Source organism: Pelophylax lessonae, assembly GCF_965119305.1.
Source record: "Pelophylax lessonae genome assembly, chromosome: 7".
NCBI classification, from domain to species: Eukaryota; Metazoa; Chordata; class Amphibia; order Anura; family Ranidae; genus Pelophylax; species Pelophylax lessonae.
The window spans coordinates 183,307,550-183,332,554 of record NC_138774.1 but is presented as its reverse complement, the minus strand read 5'-3'; the positions used below and the strand labels follow the sequence as shown (position 1 = coordinate 183,332,554).

Here is a 25,005-nt window from a genome sequence, read left to right as displayed (position 1 = left end):
TCGTCTCCCCGTTCCGGGGCCAGGTGAGGCGGCTAACTTTTTTCCTCCTCAGGTGCCCCCACATACTTTGGCTGGCCAACACGTCCTGGATCGGGACCGACCGTCCACCATGTTGGACCAGCGGGCTGAGTGGGGGGATCCACAAGGGGGGATGGGGGTGCCTCATTTGGCCACGGCTACTGCTTTGTCCACAGTATTGAATAATTTCCTCAGTGAATTTAAGCAGGTCATATCTGCTGTCCCCAGAATTCATCAGATTACTGGTGGCCCGGTGCCCGCAGGGGGGGGGGAGTTGGCTGTATCTAGTGCGTCTGCTGACGCTCGGGTGCAGACCTCTTCCCCTCTGGACGTGTGGGCGCCATCTAGTGGCCTTTTAGGAATTAGCGCGGTAACTAATCCGCAATCTAGTTTGGCCTCTCCTATAGCTGATCCTCCTGCTTCTGTCACCCTGGCTAGGACTCAAAATCTCCCTGAGGTATGCCTCAGGGAGGCGTTGACTTGTGAAATGTCCCCTCTGGGTTTTCACCTATCCGAATCTGTGAAGGAGAAAATCTGGAGTGGTTTGTATGTTGATATGCTTTCCTTGCTGCCTTCAGTTAAGGAATTTGTATCCAAGGGTGACAAGAAGGATGAGGAAGAGAGGAGGCGCCCAGTGACAAAGAATTTTTATAACTGGCTGCAGGCGTTTTTTATATATGCGGCTGTGCTTTGTGAAAAACATCCTTCCAAGTGTGTTGGTCTTTTCCAGCACTTGGATATTGTGTTGGAGGCCTACAAAAATTTTGGTGGGACGGCATGGTTCTCCTATGATGTCGCCTTCCGCCAGAAGCTGGCTGTGCAGCAGCATTTGAAATGGGGCGTCAAGGATATCAGCCTTTGGCTGGATCTCTTGTTACCTCAGAAGCCATCCTTTGGTAGGCAGCCGTCTACTATTGCCCAGCAGCCTACTCCTTCCCATTCCTTTCGCAAAGGGGTCTGTTTCAGTTATAACGACTCCCAATGCAAATGGCCTGGGAATTGTAGATATAGACACGAATGCGCATTTTGTGCGGGCTCCCACCCAGTCGCAAAATGCTTTAAAAAGATGCAGAGTTCCCAACCGGCAGGGGGTTTTTCAAAAGGCAACAACCCCGGTGAAGCTGTGCGCAATGCTTCCGTGGCTTCTGCAATACCCCGACAAGGTGAAAGCCACGTTAGTACTTGAGGGTTTTGCTTGTGGTTTCTTTTTGCCCATTTTTAAAGGCACAGGTTGCACTCTGGTTAACAATTTAAAATCTGTTAATTATCTTGAGGATGTGGTCGCTGAGAAGATTTGTAAGGAGTTGCAGGCAGGTCGGTTTGCTGGTCCTTTTGAATCTCCTCCTTTTCCCAGTTTTCGCATTTCTCCTCTTGGCATTGTTCAGAAGCGGGAGCCTAATTCTTATCGTCTCATCCATCATTTGTCATTCCCTCCGGGGGAGTCTTTGAATGATGAGATCAGCGAAGAAGACGCTTCTGTGCAATATTCTTCCTTTGAGGATGCCTTGGTGGTTTTGCGGGGTCTGGGAAGGGGGGCATTGCTGGCAAAGACGGATATTAAATCCGCTTTTCGCTTGCTGCCAGTCCACCCTGCTTCCTTCAACTCTTTGGGGTTTTTCTTTTGGAATCAATTTTTCTTTGATAGGTGTCTTCCCATGGGTTGTTCACTCTCTTGTTTTTATTTTGAGTGTTTTTCCACTTTTCTAGAATGGGTTGTGTCCAGTAGGTCGGGCTCTTCTTGTCTCGTCCATTATTTGGACGATTTTTTGTTCATGGGTAAAGCGGGGTCCTCTGATTGCTTGCATTTGCTTGAGACGTTTTTTGACGTTTGTGGGCAGTTTGGGATCCCCTTGGCGCATGAAAAGACGGAGTGGCCGTCTACTGAGGTTCAATTTTTAGGTATACACATAGACTCGGTTTTAATGGAATTTAGGTTGCCCCAAGAAAAGGTGGAAAAACTGACATCTTGTTTGTTAGCAACGATTCGCAAGAAGAAGGTTACTTTACAGGAGATGCAGTCCTTGTTGGGGCTACTGGCTTTTGCTTCTCGGATCATCCCTCTGGGTAAGTTGTTTGCCAGGAAGCTCTATGCTGCTATCTCGGGTCTTAAATCACCTACTGCGCACGTCCGATTATCCTCAGATGTCAAGGAGGATATGCTGGTTTGGGTGCAGTTTTTGATTTATTTTAATGGCAGGGCGGTGTGGCAGGATGAGTTTGTCACCGATCAGGATTTCTGTCTCGCCACAGACTCAGCGGGCTCGGTGGGTTTTGCCGCCGTTTGGCGGACTCATTGGTGTGCTGACTCCTGGCCTGACAGATGGAAGCAATTGGGTTACACTCGCAACAGCGTGCTGTTGGAGCTTTTCCCGATTGTTGTGGCCCTGGAGGTTTGGGGTTCACATTTCCGAAATAAGCGCATTTTGTTTCGCACTGATAATAAAGGGGTGATGTTTGCCATTAACTGCTTGTCTTCTAAATCTCCTCCTGTTGTGAATCTGTTGCGGTACCTTGTATCCCGTTGTTTGAAACTAAACATATGGATAAAGGCCGCTTATGTGCCTGGTAAGGATAACGATTTGGCAGATTCTTTGTCTCGTCTGCAGATGGAGAGATTTTTTCGACTATTTCCAGACGCGGATCAAGTGGGTTGTCATTACCCGGCACGGCTGTGGGGCATTGTATAGATCTGGTTGCGCTTAATATCACCAACTCTCTGGCCCCAGCTACCCTAGTCGGATATCAATCGGCTTGGGATCTGTGGTTGGCGCATCTCGGTTCTATGGGTGTATCTCCTGAAAAATTTTCTGAACGTTTAGTTTTGTCCTTTTTGAATTTTTTGTTTTCTAGGGAATATTCATGGTCTCATGTCAATAAGCTTCTCGCTGGCGTTTCCTTTTTCGCAAAACTGCAAAATCATCCGCCCTGCTCTGCCTTTTTTGCTGTTCGACAGGCTTTAAAAGGCTATCGGAAGGCAAACTGGCGCCCTGATAGCAGGGAGGCGATCACTCCCCATATTTTGGAGCAACTTTGTTTGGCAACCGAGCGCGTTTGTTTTTCGCCTTACGAGTCTGCACTTTTTAAAGCGGCGTTTTCGGTCATGTTTTTTGGCGCTTTGCGGATTTCTGAGCTCATACACTTGTTGTTACCCGACGTCGACCTTCGCGAGGCGGATGTCGGTATTTTATTGCGTTTTTCTAAAACAGATCAATTAGGTGTGGGAAAATGGATTCATTTACACCAATATCGTCATTCTACACTGTGCCCTGTTTTGTTGCTGCGCAGCTTTTTGGCAGTGCGGTCGTCTACTGTGGGACCCTTTTTTGTTCATCGGTCGGGTAAAGCTTTGACAAAATTCCAATTTAATGCCGTTCTGCGCAAATGCTTGTTATCTGCTGGCCTGGAGCATTTACACCTGTCTTCACATTCCTTTAGGATTGGGGCGGCCACTGAAGCTGCCAGGTTGGGGGTTAAAGCTCAGGCTTTGAAAGCAATTGGTAGATGGAAGTCGAATGCTTATGTATCATATATTCGTCCTAACAATTGTTGTTGATTTTTAGGTTCTGTCTGCCTCTCTGTATGGATCGTTGGCCACTCCTTTGTTCATTGGGCCCGTGCGAGAGCCAGGAGACGAGTTTACTCGGAGAACATTGGTTTGGATCCACGCTTCTATCATGTCCAATGGTTCAGTAAGAGGGGCATGTGTTGGGCTGAACTGTTACCCGAGCTTAGCAGGCTTCTTAAGGTCCTTTCCCCCCCTGATGTAATGGTCATTCATCTGGGGGGAAATGATATTGGAAAGTTTAGGTCACTAGATCTAGTTTTTAGGATAAGGGATGATTTGGTTTATTTACATTCTGCATACCCCGGTATGCGGATTGTATTTTCTGAAATTGTCCCTCGGCTTGTCTGGTTCAAACTCCAGCACCTTAAACCGTTGGAGAAGGTGCGGAGGAGGATCAACAAAGCCTTAGCTAGGTGGTTAGGCTCTGCAGGCATTCTATCTTTCCGGCATTTTGAGCTGGAAGGTGGTATCGCCGGGCTTTACAGGTCTGATGACATTCACCTCTCCGATATCGGACTCGATATCCTCAACAACAATCTGAGTACGTGTGTTGAGAAGGCCGCGCTGTGGGGGTTGTGACAGGAGGGCTTTAGCCTCCTGTCTGGTGGATAATTTGCTTTTTGATATGATAATTTGTTGGTAACCTGGATCTCAGTGATCGGGTTAAAGTTATTGAGTTTATGTTTAACAAAAATTTTAATACAAGTATTAAAACGGCCGCGGCCTTTATTTTTCCAAATGGTGTTGTCAGTCTCTTTTATTTTAGTTTAAGTTATTTAAATGTATAGAATAAGGTCCTGCCTGCTATCCCATGTAAAGAAAAAGGGGTTTCATAACCCCTTTTTCTAGATGGGATGGCGGCAGGCCTTTTTGAAAATAAATAGGTATCCTTTTAGTCATATCAGATAGGTTACTAGGCAGATTTAGTTGGGCTAGCCAGTGTATGGTCAGAATAAGCCCCAATCACTGTGGGGCTTATTCTGTAGCTAGGAAGAATAACACTTAAACTGGTATTTTCTTGTTTTCTCCCGCCTTTGAGCCTGCCCAGGGTCTATTTAAAGGGGGGCTCTGCTCCTGAAGCACACACTTACCTCAGGAAGAACGTCGTGTCAAGCTGAAAGTTTTGTTCCCCTCCCTCCCCTCCCCTTGGCTGTCGCGGCCAGTTTATACTTGTTGGGTCATCTTTGTGTGGTACAAAGAGGGACTTTTTCTTTGATGTTTTATCCCCTGTTATTGGGATGAGTATGTGTGGATAATTTGCTTTTTGATATGATAATTTGTTGGTAACCTGGATCTCAGTGATCGGGTTAAAGTTATTGAGTTTATGTTTAACAAAAATTTTAATACAAGTATTAAAACGGCCGCGGCCTTTATTTTTCCAAATGGTGTTGTCAGTCTCTTTTATTTTAGTTTAAGTTATTTAAATGTATAGAATAAGGTCCTGCCTGCTATCCCAATACTTATACCTTGAAAATGTCTTGTCCAGCGCTGCCATCTCAGGTGTGGACTGCTGAAGCCGGAGCGTCATCTTCGGTGTCCTCTTCGGTGACGTTGGGAGTCCCAGAATGCCCTGCTCGTCACTTCTGGTGCAGGCGCGTCATCCCTGCACAGCTTCTGAGCATGCCCAGAAGCTGTTCAGCAGGGAATAACATGTCTGCACGGTGCAGGCACATTGACTCCCGGGATTGATGATGTTCATCTCCCAGGAGTCAATGCAAGCAGGAAGTGACGTTGGTGGCCGTGTCCGCAGAGGGAGGAAGGAAGGTAAGTATATTTTCTTTAAAAACAAGGTAAGTGAATGGAAAAAAAAATTGTAATTATCCAATTCTTTTTCAGGAAAAAAAAAAAAGAAAGGGGATGGTGAAAAGTACATTTTGAGGGTGGAACTCCGCTTTAACTAAGCCCCAACTCGATCCAGTGATGTGCACAAGAGTAGCAGCTTTCCCGGATCTCTTCCTCCTCATTGGCTGAGACTGTGAATTACAGCCCATGAGACGAGGGGAGACGGGAGGAGAGAGCAGGCCGGAGCCAAGTCATGCTCCATGTGTGAATGGGGAGCAAGCCTGCTCGGGTGACCCCTTAGCAAGCTGCTTGCTATGGGGGCACTTGGCAAAAGGGAGGGGCCAGGAGTACCAGCAGGGGGACCCAAGAAAAGGAGGATCTGGGCTGCTCTGTGCAAATCCACTTCACAGAGCAGGTAAGTATGACATGTTTGTTGTTTAGCCACTTCCATACCGGGCCAATTCTGGCATTCCACTCCTACATGTAAAAATCATATTTTTTTGCTGAAAAATTACTCGGAACCCCCAAACATTATATACGTTTTTTAGCAGAGACCCTAGGGAATAAAATGGTGGTCGTTGCAACTTTTAATGTCACATGGTGTTTGCGTAGCAATTTTTCAAACCCAAACTTAGAAAGAAACAGTAAAGTTAGCCCACTTTTTTGTATAATGTGAAAGATGATTTTATGCCGAGTAAATAAATAGATACCTAACATGCCACACTTTAAAATTGCGCACACTCATGGAATGGCACCAAAATTCAGTACTTAAAAATCTCCATAGGCAACGCTTTAAACATTTTTACAGGTTACCAGTTTAGAGGAGGTCTTGGGCTAGAACTGTTGCTCTCGCTGGAACAATCGGGGCGATACCTCACATGTGTGGATTAAACGGCATTTACATATGTGAGCGTGACATACGTATATGTTCGCTTCTGCGTGGGCACTTTTAATTTTTTATTTATTTTTTGTTTTTGTTTTATTTTCATTTTTTTATTTTTACACTTTTCCTTTAATTTTCTTTTTGATCACTTTTATACCTATTGATCACTTTTATACCTATTACAAGGAATGTAAACATCCCTTGTAATAGGAATATTGCATGACCGGTCCTCTTTATGGAGAGATTAGGGGTCAATAAGATCTCAGATCTCTCCTCCAGGCTGGAAAGCATGAAATAAAAAAAAAAAAAAAGATATTAGTTTTCCAGCCAAGATCATGGCAGTATTGACAACTGCCAGGCCGGTCGCGACGTTATCTTTTTGAAAGTGGTTTCTTAGTGTTTGAAGTACTTGGCAATGCTCAACAATTCTCTGCAGGTAATCGGATGTTTTCGTTTTTCTTAGTGAAAATGTATGGAGTGCCATGGATATTCAAGGCCAAATTGAGATTGTTCATGTCCAGTGTTGATACCTGTGTAAAGTTTTTGAACTATTGCTCCATTTCTTTAGTCTGTGAACTACTCCCCATACTGCTCAGACATACCAGATTTGTTGAACGATGTGAATGGAATGGTTGGAAGTCAAGCTGCCCACAGCCATGAAGGAGAAGTCCACAGCTCAATCTGTCTATCTATGGTTGGGATTGGAAGCCTTCCATGGCTGCAATAGAGACTCCTATATCCTATTAATATTGTTTAATTACATCCCTAGCTGGCACTACGTTGTGTCAGCATTGGCAGATGCAAGGCAGTGGGACTACTTTAGTGTAGCTGGTTTGCAGAGTTACAGTATTCTCACAAAGTGAGTACACCCCTCATATTTTTGTAAATATTTTATTATATATTTTCATGTGACAACACTGAATAAATGTCACTTTTTTACAATGTAAAGTAGTGAGTGTACAGATTGTATAACAGTGTAAGTTTGCTGTCCTCTCAAAATAACTCAGCACACAGTCATTAATGTCTAAATTGCTGGCAACAAAAGTGAGTGTCTAAATTGGGCCCAATTAGCCATTTTCATTCCCCGGGAAATGTGGTGACTCATTAGTGTTACAAGGTCTCAGGTGTGAATGGGGAGCAGGTGTTTTAAATTTGGTGTTATCGCTCTCAATCTCTCATTCTAGTCATTGGAAGTTCAACATGGCACCTCATGGCAAAGAACTCTCTGAGGATCTGAAAAAAAGAATTGTTGCTCTACATAAAGATGGCCTAGGCTAAAAGAGCACAGTGGTGTAGTGGTTAGCACTTTCACCTAGCAGCAAGAGGGTCGCTGGTTCGAACAACCACGACACTACCTGCCTGGAGTTTGCATGTTCCCCCTGTGCCTGCGTGGGTTTCCTCCGGGTTCTCCGGTTTCCTCCCACACTCCAAAGACATGCTGGTAGGTTAATTGGCTCCTGTATAAAAAAAAAAAAAAAATGGCCCTACTGTGTATGTATGTGAGTTAGGGACCTTAGATTGTAAGCTCCTTGAGGGCAGGGACTGATGTGAATGTACAATGTATATGTAAAGCGCTGCATAAATTGACAGCGCTATATAAGTGACTGAAATAAATAAAAAAAAAATACTGTATAGAGGCACTGTGCACTTCTCTGAGAACTCTGATTATCAACAATGTGCTAAAGTGGTTGTTAACCCTTACATATACCCAGTAAAGTGACAGGCCTCAGAGTTTAAACAAATCCTCCTACATAAGTTGTATCTGTTTATCTGCAGTCTTCCCTTCTCTACATCCATTAAAATTCCAGAATTTATAAAGATAGTCCGAGCTTTCAGAAAATGGGGCGGGAGCTGAAATTACACACTGCAGAGCCAAATGAGGTGAGCTCTGAGAGTTGATTGGAGGGAAGCAGTACACCCCCCTCCACACAGCACACAAGAGCAGAACTGCAGTGGTTTACTGGGCAGTTTAGCCAGTGACTGGTGGAGATTTGATCCATCTATGGGCAGGCTGATTGTACAAAGTCAATTCATCAATCAAACCTGCCTGTCAGATTTTTCACATACAATTACTGCCAGTGGCAGTATCTGTTAGCAGTAATCATTGTGTTCTGCCGGCTGTGAAGGCCCCTTCCCCTCTGGCAGAACATAATAGCACTTCAGGAGGCATTAAGTGTTGATGGGGGAATTGAGCATACAGGACCTGTGGTGGAAGGAAACAAACTGAATCAGCTATGGGATGCTTTAGTGCTCTTAACTGAGACAAGTACACACTATAGAGGGATTTGCTTTGTTCATATTTCATTTTTTTTTTTATGTTTACAACCACTTTATTTATTTAGAACAAAATGAGCAGAACTCAGGAGCAGTATGTAGATCCAATACAGTGCCTTGCAAAAGTATTCGGCCCCCTTGAACTTTTCGACCTTTACCACGTTTCTGGCTTCAAACATAAAGATGTAAAACTGTAATTTTTTGTGAAGAATCAACAAGTGGGACACAATCATGAAGTGGAACAAAATTTATTGGATATTTCAAACTTTGTTAACAAATAAAAAACTGAAAAATTGGGCGTGCAAAATTATTCAGCCCCTTTTACTTTCAGTGCAGCAAACTCTCTCCAGAAGTTCAGTGAGGATCTCTGAATGATCCAATGTTGACCTAAATGACTAATGATGATAAATAGAATCCACCTGTGTGTAATCAAGTCTCCGTATAAATGCACCTGCACTGTGACAGTCTCAGAGGTCCGTTTAAAGCGCAGAGAGCATCATGAAGAACAATGAACACACCAGGCAGGTCCGAGATACTGTTGTGGAGAAGTTTAAAGCCGGATTTGGATACAAAAAGATTTCCCAAGCTTTAAACATCCCAAGGAGCACTGTGCAAGCGATAATATTGAAATGGAAGGAGTATCAGACCACTGCAAATCTACGAAGACCTGGCCGTCCCTCTAAACTTTCAGCTCATACAAGGAGAAGACTGATCAGAGATGCAGCTAAGAGGCCCATGATCACTCTGGATGAACTGCAGAGATCTACAGCTGAGGTGGGAGACTCTGTCCATAGGACAACAATCAGTCGTATACTGCACAAATCCTTTATGGAAGAGTGGCAAGAAGAAAGACATTTCTTAAAGATATCCATAAAAAGTGTTGTTTAAAGTTTGCCACAAGCCACCTGGGAGACACACCAAACATGTGGAAGAAGGTTCTCTGGTCAGATGAAACCAAAATCAAACTTTTTGGCAACAATTCAAAACGTTATGTTTGGCGTAAAAGCAACACAGCTCATCACCCTGAACACACCATCCCCACTGTCAAAAATGGTGGTGGCAGCATCATGGTTTGGGCCTGCTTTTCTTCAGCAGGGACAGGGAAGATGGTTAAAATTGATGGGAAGATGGATGGAGCCAAATACAGGACCATTCTGGAAGAAAACCTGATGGAGTCTGCAAAAGACCTGAGACTGGGACGGAGATTTGTCTTCCAACAAGACAATGATCCAAAACATAAAGCAAAATCTACAATGGAATGGGTCACAAAAAACATATCCAGGTGTTAGAATGGCCAAGTCAAAGTCCAGACCTGAATCCAATCGAGAATCTGTGGAAATAACTGAAAACTGTTGTTCACAAACGCTCTCCATCCAACCTCACTGAGCTCCAGCTGTTTTGCAAGGAGGAATGGGCAACAATTTCAGTCTCTCGATGTGCAAAACTGATAGAGACATACCCCAAGCGACTTACAGCTGTAATCGCAGCAAAAGGTGGCGCTACAAAGTATTAAATTAAGGGGGCTGAATAATTCTGCACGCCCAATTTTTCCGTCTTTTATTTGTTAAAGTTTGAAATATCCAATAAATTTTGTTCCACTTCATGATTGTGTCCCACTTGTTGTTGATTCTTCACAAAAAAATTACAGTTTTTTTCTTTATGTTTGAAGCCTGAAATGTGGCAAAAGGTCAAAAAGTTCAAGGGGGCCGAATACTTTCGCAAGGCACTGTATTTAGAAATAGCAGTGGCCATGTGTACTTAATGCCATTACCAACACAAGACACCAAAGTGCAAAATCCCTACATATAAAATATACTGGGAATTACACCCAGCATACAGTACAACATAGGTGTTACTGTACAGAGTCCATACATGCAGATTAAGAACAAATACTGTGAATTACACCCAATATACAGAACTAGGAAGGTAGTACTGTACTGTATAACATACATACAAACTAAAACTAAGAATTACACACATCATGCAGAACTAGAGAAGTAGTACTGTGTGGCATCCATGCAGACATAATACAAATAATTCCATAGGAATAATACACACCATACAGGACTAAAGTTGTACTGTACAGCCTTGATGCATACAAACCAAGAACAAACACTGAAAATTTCACCCAGCATACAAAACAAAGGAAGGCATACTGTGCAACATCAATAAATACGGAATAAGAACAGATATGGAGGTACCAGAAAAAGCCAATGTGCACTATCTATTTGCATAAAATGAGAAAATGTGCAGAAAGTTACTTCCAGCAGCAAAACTAGAGCAGTGGTCATGTGCATTATCCTCACATACAAAATACCAGCTGAGATACTCCCATCATACAGAAAGAAAAGTGGTCCAGAATAAGGAATAATATATTGTGCAACATTCAGAACAAGAGCAGATACTGAGAATTACATTCCGGGGAAGGGCTACTGTGCAGCATCCATACGTATAGCATTAGAACAGATGCTGAGAATGACTCCAAGCAACAAACCAAGTCAAATGCAGCATCTGCACATACAGGGTATTAACTAAGAATTACACCCAGCAAGAGTCCATACTGAAAAAAAAGAGCCAATACTGAGATTTACACCCAACATGCAGAACAAAAGAACTGCTACTGTGCAGCACAGACATTGAGAAGAAAACTCAGCATACAGAATAAGAGAAGTTGTACTGCGCAGAATTCAAACGTACAGGATCAGAAAATAATTAGTGTGGATATCTGACCACACACCAGAGAAGAGAAGTGTTACTTTGTCAACATTTATACATATAGAATAATATCAGAAGCGGAGAGTTATACTCAGCATACAGTACAAAAGAAAGTTATTGTACAGAGTCTTCACATACATAATAAGAATGCCAACTGAAAATGACACACAATGTACAAGACATGGGAAGGGGCACTGTGCAGAGTCCATACATACAGAGATTTACACCCAGCATACAGAATGAGAAGTCCTACTGTGCAGTGTCCAGAAACACAGAATTAGAGCAGATACAGAGGGTTACACCCAGTTTCAGCACTAATATATGCCAAACAGGAACAGAGAAACTACCCAGCATAAAGAACACGAAAAATGCCACTGTGCAACAGTCAAACATGCTGGAGAAAAAGATCAAATAGTGAGAATTATACAAAGCATACAGAACAGCAAAGATGGAACTGTGCAATACACATACAGTATATGCGGAATAAGGGCAGATACTGAGAATTACACCAGACGGGCAGAACAAGAGAAGTACTACTGTGCAATGTATATGCAGAATAAGGGCAGATACTGAGAATTGCACCTGATGGGTAGAACAAGAGAAGTGCTACTGTGCAATGTATATGCAGAATAAGGGCAGATACTGAGAATTGCACCTGATGGGTAGAACAAGAGAAGTGCTACTGTGCAATGTATATGCAGAATAAGGGCAGATACTGAGAATTACACCCGACGGGTAGAACAAGAGAAGTACTACTGTGCAATGTATATGCAGAATAAGGGCAGATACTGAGAATTACACCTGATGGGTAGAACAAGAGAAGTGCTACTGTGCAATGTATATGCAGAATAAGGGCAGATACTGAGAATTACACCTGATGGGTAGAACAAGAGAAGTGCTACTGTGCAATGTATATGCAGAATAAGGGCAGATACTGAGAATTACACCCGACGGGTAGAACAAGAGAAGTGCTACTGTGCAATGTATATGCAGAATAAGGGCAGATACTAAGAATTACACCTGAAGGGCAGAACAAGAGAAGTGCTACTGTGCAATGTATATGCAGAATAAGGGCAGATACTGAGAATTGCACCTGACGGGTAGAACAAGAGAAGTACTACTGTGCAATGTATATGCAGAATAAGGGCAGATACTGAGAATTACACCTGAAGGGCAGAACAAGAGAAGTACTACTGTGCAATGTATATGCAGAATAAGGGCAGATACTGAGAATTACACCTGAAGGGCAGAACAAGAGAAGTACTACTGTGCAATGTATATGCAGAATAAGGGCAGATACTGAGAATTACACCTGACGGGTAGAACAAGAGAAGTACTACTGTGCAATGTATATGCAGAATAAGGGCAGATACTGAGAATTACACCTGACGGGTAGAACAAGAGAAGTACTACTGTGCAATGTATATGCAGAATAAGGGCAGATACTGAGAATTACACGCTGCATAATCAACAGGCCAATGATGCTGTTTTTATTTGTTTGTTTGTTTGTTTCTAAATGACTGAAGTAACAAATTACTACAACTACACCCTGTATCCAAACAGGAGGAGGTAGTTTTTGACACTCATGTATACTGTATTTTGAATTGAAAATTAAGCTGAAAAACTATGATAAATATAACAGTAAAAGTGAGCCCTGCCATTTAGGAAACTACTTTAAAGTAGGCAAATGTTTTTGTAATGTTGAATAGAGTGGAGAGAGATTAGGATGCCTGTCGGTTTTTATTGCTGTTCGTGTCCCCATTAGGGAGATTCACCCTCTCATTGAAAGTAAAAGAAAATCCCAAATGTTGGGTTGTCCCCATAGGGGGAAATCTTCCAATGGGAACACTGATTCTGGGGCCCCAAAGGATCCATTTAATGTGCAGGGATTTCCTCTCACTTCCTGTTTGGTTATGGTACAGGAAGTGAGGGGAAATCTCCACAATGGGACACAGATGGTGAAAATAAAAACTTTACATTTTCAGCAATTACATAGCGGAACTACCAACAGATGACAATTTCAGTTTGTAGTGTAGCGCTCTGGCTTTTGTATTCACCCCTCTCTTAGTAAATGGGAATAATAGTTTTCTAAAAAGGGGAATCATATTGAATATTATCACCAAAAGCTGGTGTAGGTTAGATAGAATTGGATTGGGCATTACAATGGTGAGATCTCTGTATGGCATGCATTTACAACCCAGAGACGGTTAAGTGAAGAATTAGCTTGGGTGTTGTACAGTATATGTGCAGGTAGAAAGAACAGTGGCTGCTGCACACATTCTGTCTGCCTCAAAGCTGTGTCTGTCTATATTCAATCATCCTGACCTAGAAGCCTGTACATCCTACAACATACACAGCACCCGTGTCTGTCCACAATTAATGTTTTTATTGTACAAAACAAGCTAGCTTAGAAATGACATAATCCTGTAAATCCTGTGCCTATGCAGTTCTTGGCTGTGTTCACAAATGTTTGACACAGATCAGCCCCTGCTGTAGCCTCTTGCCTTGTGAATTTGTACAATATTACAGTAATACATTGCTGTATAGTATGATATATCTGGAATTTATTTATGCAGACTTGTAAAGATAGTGACAGGTACACTTTAAAGTGGGTTATTTCTTTTATTTATTTATCAAAAGTAATATCAGTGTATTATATCCTGATATTGTAACGTAGCCTTCGTGTTGGCGGGCCTTTTTCGTTTAGTTAGGGATGACATTTAACACAGATGTCACCTGCAGGTGGGGTCTGCAGCATCCTCCCCCTGCCTTCAGAGTAATGCCCCGCACACACGTACCGATCGTCGGCCGACCGATCGGCCGTCTTTTGTCCAGGGCTGTCCTGTCCGCTGAAAAGTGCAAAAGACTGCACAAGAATTTTGTCCGCCGACTGCAGAAGTGATGTCATGTGATGGTTAACTTTCCGTGTGTTTTTTCTTCTCTGAGCATGCCCAGTCCTGCAAATCTGCTGATTGTCGGCCGAATTCTGTACTGACTGGCGAACAATCGGCCGTTCTGGTGTTGGCCAACAAAAATTTTAATGCCTGCACGACAGATTCTTTTCGGCTGAAAGTGTGCTGTCGGCTGTCGGAAGCATCATACTAATACGAATATTTACGGCCGACAATCGGTACGTGTGTACGGGGCTTAAGTTGGAGGATTTTATCAAGACATTCCCACACTTGTGGTTTTGATTGGAAAGTGCATGTCACATGTAAGTTTACTGAAGCTTCCATTTTAAAACACATTCTTTCCTAAATCTTGGAACATTTTAATGTTGATGGTGAGAGTGCAGAAAAGGTTAATGGTGATTATTGACTGACTTTATCCTTTATGAAATGAAAGGCAGCAGCAAAACCCCAACCTGCCAAGAGGAAATAACAGATCTGGGAGTTTGCAGCAAATGATTGTCAGTAAAATGCCTTCAGTGGTTGCTGTCAAAAAACGAGAAGCGTAGAAATTGCAGCCAACAGGCTCATTGTGAAAATAAGTTACACAGCTGGAAGAAGGAAGGGGCATTCTGTAGCAGGGGACAGTACTCTGAGGGTGTTTATGTCCTACATTACTTATTCTAATGGTATCACGGACCCTACCGTTGCTGACTTGTTTCCAAATCTCACCAGGTACTTTCCCTCCCAGATACCCCTACACTCCCCTCCAGACATGAAGGGGTATGACAAATTCCTTCCTAGTCTTTGCATCAGTCGGCATATCATGTTTGATAGAATTGTGAAGCATTTCATTAAACCTCTCAGGTGACAGCAGGAGAAAGAAAATGATGACAATTTGGATGGTTTGCTTAGATAGTGAAAAGACAATGAATTTTTTTAAAGCTTCAGAAAAGTGTGGCTGAGTTGAACAGAAGGCAGATGTGAACCCAGCTTACACCCTTGCCACAATCTATTCGCTTTCCGAGCTGTTTTTTTACCTTTATTTCTGGATCTGCAAAATAATATAGTTACATAGTAGGTAAGTTTTAATAAAGACAAAAGTCCATCCAGTTCAACCTGTGAAGGTGTATGTGTGTCAGTGTCGATAATCATTGTGTTCTTTAACCACTTGCCGACCAGCTGCCGCCTATATACGGCGGCAGGTCAGCAGGGTCCCGCAAACCACTGTACCTGTATATCGGTTTGCGGGAGCGTTCAATCGCCAGCGGTGAAGCCAGGGCCAGCAGGCACAATTGCCGCCGGGCACCCACGATCGCTCCACGTGAAGAGAGAACAGAAGTCTGCTGTTGTAAACACAGCAGACCATTGTTCTCTCAGGAATCAATACAGAGCTCCAGTGTTCCTGCTATTAAGGTATTGATTTCACAAGCCCACCCCGCAGCTATAAAACACCCCCTAGGCTCACATTTAACACTTTGATCGATCCTGGGGTTAACCCCTTCCTTGTCAGTGTCATTATTACAGTAACAGTGCATATTTTTAGCACTGATTACTGGAGTAATGTCACTGGTCCCCCCAAAAATGTCAAAAAATGTCAGGGGTCGGATCTGCCGGCCGCAATGTCGCAGTCCCGCTAAAAATCGCTGATCGCCACCATTACTAGTAAAAAAAAAAAAATGAAATAAAAATTGCACAAGTCTTTCCCCTAGTTTGTAGATGCGATAACTTTTGCGCAAACCAATCAAAACATGCAAAGTGCACACTGTTTGCCTTTACTAAATCAGCTCAATAGTCTTCCTACTAAAGTAGATGGTGTGAGTAAAGTTTAAATTCCTTGTCAGATTTATTTCCCTTTTTCTGTTGCAGACACAACAGGAAGTAGGAGAAAATCTCTTTAAAAGGGAAAGACTCTCTTCTAGTTGTCACCAAAAAAGATGTCTTCATTGGAAGATTTCTCCTCGCCTCCTGTTAGTGACAATTGTAAAATTTTGCCATTGCCTTCACTTTTTCAGTAAGAGCAGGGCTTTTTTTTAGCGGGAATGCGGGGGAACGCAGTTCCAGCATCTCCAGCCCTGAATGTATGTTATAACAAGGGGTGTGGGGTGTGCTGGAGGATCTATTGATGCTGGCTACTGCTGGATCTATTGTCACTGGTGGAGATCTGTTTTTTGTCTATTATCGCTGGCTGGGGATCTATTGTTGCTGGGGGGTCTTATGTTAGTGGGAGGTTCTACTGTTGCTGGCTGATGGGGGGTCTATTGATGCTTGCTGCTGGGAGATCTGCTGTTGCTGGGGTTTTGTTGCTTGGTGTGGTATGTTGTTTTGGGTGTGGTATTTTGTTGTGCGTTGTCCATTGTTGCTGTGTGGGGGATCTATTTTTGCTGGGGTGGGATCTATTGTTGTGTGGGGTCTATTGTTGCTGGGGTGGGATCTACTGTTGCTGCATGGTGATCTATTGAGGCTGGGGGGTCTATTGTTTCTGTCTGCAGGGGATCTTTTTTACTGCTTTTCTTGTTATTAACAAGTTCCATACAAAATATTTAGCACCACAAAATAATACTTGGTTCTGTATTCTCTAAAAGGGGCGGTACTGTGAGGTGGGTAAATGGTGGAACTAAGGGACGGTGCTCAGAGATGAATAGGGGGAGGAGACAAGGGGGGAGTTCCTGCACCTATTATCTGAGGAAAAAAAGTCCTTTATAAGAGAGAGGGCGAATTTCCTTAGTGGGGACCCAGACAGCAGATACAATTTAACCACAGTTATATCACCACCAAAATCTAGGAATACAAAAGTTTTGGCACTACTAGCTCAGCTGCAGGTCCAGTGACCATGACTGTTTTCCTCAGCAAGTTGGTGGAACATTTGAGGACCTATTTGTGGTGCTTCAAAACACACTGGGTGTGCCATCTGCTGCGGGTGTCAGTGTATTTCTAAGGCCCCATTAAATGCGGATTGCAAGTGCACAGCGCTTGCCTGCATCAGACCACGTGATCTGGTTGCAATGCGTTTTTAAAGTAGTGCAGGTACTACTTTTAATGCGATCCAGTGTGATTTCAGCCAATTAAATTGAATGGGTTGAAAACCTCACTGCACTGAATCGCACAGAAATGTGGATCGTGTTTCAGGTGTGAACTAGTCCTGAAAGTCAGCAGAATTCGACCAAAAGTTTCCCCAGCACTAGGTGAGTTCCTACTTTTAGTGCTTGATTGAACACAACCTTAGAGTTAACCTAACCTGGGGAAGTGACATGCTAGGGTTGATTTACTAAAGGCTAATAGACCGTGCCATTTCACCAGAGTTTAGTAAATGAGATGAACCTTCACTTTGTAAAGAATACCCAATCACATGCAAGAAAAATTGAAAAAAAAAACAGCAATTTTGCATGCACATGACTGGATGAGCTTCCCCTCATTTACTAAACTCTGGAGAACTTCATTTGCAAAGTGCACAGTCAATTTGCCTTTAGTAAATCAACCCCACTGAATGGTTGGCATCATAAGTTGCCTACCTTATGAGGAAAGACCAGTGCAACAGCGTGACCTTCAGAGAGCCTCGAGTAGACACACACCCTTATCAGTAAGCTGATTGACCTACTGCAAGGCTTGAGCATGCGTCATAAAGTGCATGGGTTTGGGTGGATTTGTGAATAAATCTATGGAAAAGCTAACTCTCAGAAAACTATTATTCAACCAGGAGTTTCAGGAAATGCCACTGGTGCTGCCAGGATGGTTCACTGATTTTATGGTTGTGTGAAACCTATTAATGTCCCACATAAAAATGCTTAGGGCATTTTACTTCTCCCTATTTTATTTATACACTAAAAGAAGAGATGATGGCGTCACATAATATGACACCCACCAGGGGTACTACTCTGGTAATACTCTAGTAAAGTTGAGAAATATCTGGTCACCTCAGGCTGGCTGAGTGCAGTAAGAATAATTTAGGAATAAGTAACGGCAACATCAAAGTGCCTTCTTTGTGGGGGGGGAGCTCCAGTATCATTGGGGGGAAGATATGGTAAATGACTGCTGGCATGAAACATTGTCATGTGTGTTCGGTTATCCTCAACACTTTCCCTTCTGGAAGACATAAAATAAAGCCTGAAAAAATACATGGAGTGATCTCAATCCCTCAATTTTTAGAGAAGGGCGAAGACATAGTCCATCACAGCCTTGCACCTCCAATCATTCCAGGATCCCACAAACAAATATCTGGGTCTTAGCAGAACGGTTTGGTCCAATTTTGTTGGCAAGTACAAAGCTTGATTGTCCTTACTATTGACACACAATGGCTTCTGTACAAGGTGGCTGATCACAAGGGTGTTGTGTGATTTCTGTACCCACAACGACACATGGATTTGGCATTTACCGGAGCTGCCAGAAAAGCAGTGGTGTTCAGAACCAATTTTTGGTCCAGAGAAAACTCCTAAGAACTGCTCAGCTCCTAACAGTCCTAATTTACTGATTACAGAAAATACGGTTTCTTCATTTGTCCACCAAGCGTCTGTTAAAGCAGCACACCATTTACTGTTCCAATCAGTGATAAAGACAAGTGGACTGATTTTGTGTATATGCCAATGTTCTTCGGTTTTGCCATTCTGCTACTGTGTGAGATTATCCCAGTACATCGGCTTAGTGATTAACACTATTCATTGATATGCTGGGCTCCTCAGCCATTAATATCAAGCAGATACATGTTTCTTGTGTTCCATGTTAGTGTTACTTTCCTCCAACATCCCAAATACATTCTCTAACTAGAGACCAATGTGAGTGGCACAATGTTTTCTGTATAGCATTTGGTAATATGTCAGGACTATATAAACGTAAAATAAATAAGGTGTGTGACTGTGGACATTAGAGTGTAAGCTCTTCTAATGCACAGACTTATTTGACTGATACAAAGTTCTCTTTACAGTACTGTACAAAGTCTTAGAGCTAAAAAAAAATTGTTACATAGTTCGTTAGGTTATGTAAAAGGAACAAATCTATCAAGTTTCAACCAATTAAATACATTAAAAACCTGAACATACATAAGCCCAAATCGGCAGTTGATCCAGAGGATGACAGTGTATAGTAATGGTGTGAAACTGGTCAGGATATTCTAGTGTAAGCTCCTCTGGAGCAGAGACTGAAGTGTGTGGTTGTGTTCACTGTACAGTGCTGCAAAATGTCAGATCTACAGAATGTAAATAAAAGTAAACGAAATGAGTGTAAGCTCATTTAGTGAATGGCTCAGTGTTCTCTGTACAGTTCTGCAGAATAAGTTAGAAATATATAAACGTATAATAATAATAATAAATGTGACTGGTGGGAGATTAGAGTGTAAGCTCCTCTGGTGTAGAGACTGGTGTTCACAGTACAGCACTACATGATATGACAGAGCTAAATAAATAGAGCCTGGACACTGGTCTTGTTAGTATTTGTCCTGTCTAATGACAAGAGAAGTGGTGGCTGGTGGTTTGTTTCTAGCAGCGTGTGAGATCATATATGAATGTGTAATGTAGTGGAAATAGGACAGAGATTGATGTAGCCCTGCTGCTCATGTCCAATTACCTCTGCAGCTCTGTTCTGTCTGTGCAATAAAGGCCAGCATCCTCCTGCATCTGAAAGTACCTTTGGAAGATCTGTTCTGTGTTGTTCTCCGCACGGCTCCCCGCCAGCCTGAAAAATCCCCGCTCAACGCTCAGGTAGCAATTTATTGGCCTCTCCGTCTCTCCACTCATCATCAGCGCTTCTGTACTGCGGCGAGGCGGAGGTGCATGTCCGGCTGTGACACTGATTGTTAGACGGTGCCGCGTACGATTGTGCATTACAGGGGAGCTTGTACTGTACCGCCTGTCCCTGGCAGAATAATATGCTCAACTTCTTGGGGTTCCTGTTTATATCTGTGTTTAGAATTAAGCAAGCTGTTCGCTGACGGTACATGGAACGCAGGATATCCATCGCTGGCACATTTTATCTGGATGTTTACATCGATCAGACCCTCTCAGTATCTTGGTTAAGCAAGCAAAAGCTGAATACATCAAGTCGGCCTATTCTGCAGCCACCTCACTCAAATTCTATGCATCTTTTCATTAACTAAGTGCTACTTTACATATTGCATTGAAGGCTGTGCAGACAGGTTTTATTATAGGCTATTTACAGGTAACACAAACAAGATGTCAATCATTCGGTGCAGTCACAAAGCACTGACATCTCCATCTGTGGTAGAACTCTTCCAAGTGACAATGTGCATGTGAGGAGCACCACATCCCACAGCAACCTACCTACAGTCATCTTTGATCTCCCTGCCCTAAATGGTGCTGAATTGCTGTTGCTCTGGGTTATTGCACTTTGCACATCCTTACAGCAATGTAGCAATGAACATTTTTTTATCCTGTGTGTAGCATTTACCCCCCCCCCCCCCATTACCCAGATTTAGATGTGAATGTGATCCCCCAGCTTATAATTCTGAAATACAGATCTAATTGGGATCAATTTCCTGGCTTCTCTGCTCACTTTCTATTCATAATCTCATTAGAAAAGTGCAAATCCTCCCTACTTGACTCCTATTTGGCTAATCAAACAAATGTGTGCAGTTGGTGGTTGTGTTAGCAAGCAATAGATAAAGTTCACATGTACCCAGCCAGCTAATTACCCCCCTAGATCTCTCCACCAGACACAGAAAGGACATTTAAATGTCACCGTCACTCAATGGCAAATGGGAAGATTCTGAATGGCAGTGGCTGTAGGAGTAAAACTGGACAGACACATGAAATCTGCCGCTTTTGTTAATCAAACACTTCAGAATTTTTGTTCTAGGTTCTGTTGTGGTGTGTCGTTATCCCATTCTGCCTGGGAGATGCATCATATCTTGAGGAGGCAAGATCTAAAGACTTTCCCAGTGTTATCTGTAGTATGCTATCCACACATGCTGAGATTTGTGTGCTGTACAATCATTTCCTGAGATCTGGCCAAAGTGTGAGATTTTCCTCAAATACCACCATATTACAATTTTGATTGTAACGGTAGCACATACTAGACTACTTGCTTCTACCTTTAAAACACACATGCTCGATTCAGCTGGATGCAATTAAAGACTGACACACACACTTTGAGATCTGATAAGATGTTAAATAAATTCAACCCTTTGCTTTATTTGTTATTATCTTTATACATATATGACATCCTGCCAAAGTGCACACAAGCTAGGGCTGTCTTTTTAAAGGATTGGGAGTGCAAGCATAGCTGCCAACATTTCCAAATCCATTCCAGAGACATTCTGCTGCTAAAGCTGGATACACACTATCCAACTTTTGTGGTTCGATTTCCTTCAGATTTACCTTTTCTATGTAGTGCCAGATTGCATACAAATTGAAAGTGTTTAGGTTTGACCTCATATTATATGGTTTTGGTAAGTCTAAAGGAAAAAGTCTTCAGAAAATCCTATAGTGTGTATGGCCCTTTACTCTAAAAAGCACGGTACGGCAGCGGCGGGCCTTCAGAAAAATAAATACCCCAATGGAGCATTTTTGCCTAACTAGAATTTTTGTTTTTTTGCTTTTGAGTTAACCTAAGCAGCCCCAAGAACACTAAAACATGTTTACAGCCAATGGCAATGTGCAGAGTGAGGGACTACATCTTGAAAAGCAGGGACATTTTTAAGGGATAAGTTTTCCAAGGAAATTGAGGTTGGACATCATCAGTGGTAAACCTACAAATGGCCATCCTCATCCCCCAGCAGTGGCCTCCTACGACCTTTGAACTACTCAAAAAGGGGGAGGCAACAAACAATGCCACCATATGCCCAGAATAAAATTCCACAATTGCCCCAGAGGTTGGCGGACAGAGGAGCCGGCTGGATGGAACGCAGCGCTGTGCTGCGATCCATCAGAGGATAATGAAAGGATTGGCAATGACCTACTTGGGTGAGTTCGGTGCCCATCAAGATGAGGAGGAAGAGGCTCATAAGCTTGCTTGTGGGTTGCATCGCCGGGTGCCAGGTTCAGATTCCTCCTTCCTTCCTTCTCACGCTCTCTTCCTTCTCTCTCTCTCTTCTCCTCCTCGGTGTGCTTTATCTTCTCTTCCGCTGCGTCTCAGCTGCCCTAGGAGACGAGGCGAGGAAAGTGTCCACTTTGCATATTTCTTCTCTATCTTGATCCCTTGCTATCTCCTTGTGCCTCTGTGCGTGTGTTGATCTTATTTAATGGCTTCCTTGACTGAAAGGCATTTGCAGGGAGGAACTCAACGGAGCACAAAACAATGGTGTTGCTTTTGCCAAAAGTTTGCCGTGAAAGGAAGGTTAGCGGTTGAGGGAGGGAGGAAGGGAAAAGAAAATTAGAGAAGCGGTGGTTAGCAGTGATGCAGCTAGTGAAAAGGTACCACAATTTTCCCTCACAGGGCTGGTTTTTCTGCCAGCAGAATGCAGCCTCTAAGCCTCAGCCTGATTGGCTATTGTGCAGCGCTTGCAGATTGGCCTGCCTGCTGGACCTGTCAGTGTGTCTGTGCAGCCTCGCCTGTGATTGGAGGCTGTATCATGCCTCTGCCTCTTGTCTTTTGTTCCTTTCTCCTCCAGCAAGAAGACACAGATTGCAGGAGTGAATAGCTGGGATCACACCAGGCTGTCCTGCACATTACACCGTCCTGTTCAGCGCTGAACAAAGACCTCAGACACAGACTGGGTGGGGGGAGCATTGTTCATATCAAATGGTCTCAGCATCAGGATTTGGCTGGTAATAAAATCATTGACAGCTGCTTGAGTGCAACTCTATTATACAATCTGTATCTTGGATTAACCACTTTACCACTAGAGCATTTTGCTGTCTTACGTCTGGGCCACTTTTTGCGATTCGGCGCTGTGCGACTTTAACTGACAATTGCGCGGTCATGCGACGCTGTACCCAAACGAAATTTACGTCCTTTTTTTCCCACAAACAGAGCTTTCTTTTGGTGGTGTTTGATCACCTGTGCGATTTTTACTTTTTGCGCTATAAACAAAAAAAGAGCGTTTATTTTGAAAAAATAACAATATTTTTAACATTTTTTTATATGAAATTCCCCCCAAAAAAGATGTAAAAACCAATTTTTTTTTAAATTTTTGGCCAATTTGTTTTCTGCTACCCATGTTTGGTAAAAAAAAATCGCAATAAGCGTATTTTCATTGGTTTGCGCGAAGGGAAAGATTTATGTCATTTTTTTTTTTTTTTTTAACAAGTAATGGCGGCGATCTGCGATTTTTTTTTTTTTTTTTTGCGGGACTGCGACATTGCGGCGGACAGATCGGACCCTTGACTGACATTCTTGACACTTTTGGGGGTACCAGTGACATTACTGCAGTAATCAGTGCTATATATATGCACTGTTACTGTAAAAATGACACTGGCAGGGAAGGGGTTAATTTTATTGGAGAGGGAGGGTTTAATTAATGTATGCCTGGTGCTTACTGACGTGTGGGGGGGGGAGGTGACTGTGTGAGCCAGGGACAGATCGGATGTTCAGCTATGCTGAACACTCCGATCTGTCACTCCCTGTCACTATGGAGATCCGCCCGCTCTGTTTACACAGGCGTGCAGATCTCCAAACTGGATTCCCCGACGATCGGGGCAGAGCAGCGGCGATCGCCGCCGCTCCTCCCCTGGCCCGACTCCCGCTGTGAATGAAAACAGCGGGAGCGCGGCTCGCGAGCGCCGCCTACAGGGGAGGAGTCTAGCGACGTAGGTCTACATCGCTAGACGATAACGAGCCACTGTGCCGCAGTAGCAGCACAGTGGCTAGTGGGAAAGTGGTTAAAGGGTCACTCCACCCAACGCTGACATTTTGATTACAGGTAGAGGGCTGGCAGAGCAAAGTACCTGCGGGGTTCTCATGTATTTTGTGAACCGTTGTGGTCCAGTCTCCCTGAGATGATTAAAGCAGCTAGAGGAACATTGCCCTCCTTCCCAGCTTCAATCTCCTTAACCACTTAAGCCCCAGAAGATTTTACCCCCTTCCTGACCAGGGCCTATTTTGCGATTCGGCACTGTGTGACTTTAACCACTTAAGCCCCGGAAGATTTTACCCCCATTCCGACCAGGGGGTATTTTGCGATTCGGCACTGCGTGACTTTAACGGACAATTGCGCGGTCGTGCGACGCTGTACCTAAACGAATTTGGCGTCCTTTTTTTCCCACAAACAGAGCTTTCTTTTGGTGGTATTTGATCACCTGTGCGATTTTTTGATCACGCGCTATAAACAAAAAAAGAGCGTCAATTTTGCAAAAATAACAATATTTTTCACATTTTTTTATATGAAATTTCCCCCAAAAAAATGTAAAAATCAAAATTTTTTAACATTTTCGGCCAATTTGTTTTATGCTACCTATGTTTGGTAAAAAAATCGCAAAAAGCGTATTTTGATTGGTTTGCGCAAAAGTTATCGCGTTTACTAACAAAGGGAAAGATTTTTGTCATTTTTGTTGTTTTTTTTTTTAACGCGTAATGGCGGCGATCTGCGATTTTTTTTGCGGTACTGCGACATTGCGGCGGACAGATCGGACCCTTGACTGACATTTTTGACACTTTTGGGGTTACCAGTGACATTTCTACAGTAATCAGTGCTATATATATGCACTGTTACTGTAAAAATACACTGGTAGTGAAGGGGTTAACTTTATTTGGGAGGGAGGGGCTGTGTGTGTCCCTAGGGGCGTGCTTTCTACTGTGATTGGCTGTGGCTTCAGCTGTAAGGACACTGATCAACGGATCTACATAGTAGATCCATGTTATCAGTGTCTTTGCAGCGAGGAGAATGACAGGCAGCTTGTTTACACAAGCTGCCTGACATTCTCCCTCTCCCTCGCCGATCGCCGAGTGGCCGGCGGACATCGGGTCCGCTGGTCACACGCGCGGGGGGTCCGTGA

At 43.2% G+C, this 25,005-nt stretch overlaps 1 protein-coding gene across 1 annotated transcript in view; it reads right to left on the bottom strand.

Annotated features, from left to right (window-relative positions):
- OLFM1 (olfactomedin 1) overlaps positions 1-22,157 on the bottom strand; it is a 122,034-nt gene extending 99,877 nt beyond the window's left edge. Inside the window, exon 1 of the mRNA XM_082264399.1 lies at positions 22,032-22,157. Within this exon, the coding sequence (XP_082120525.1) occupies positions 22,032-22,097 (66 nt within the window). The 5' untranslated portion in view covers positions 22,098-22,157. The remainder of the gene's footprint in view (positions 1-22,031) is intronic.
- Between the last annotated feature and the right edge of the window lie 2,848 nt (positions 22,158-25,005).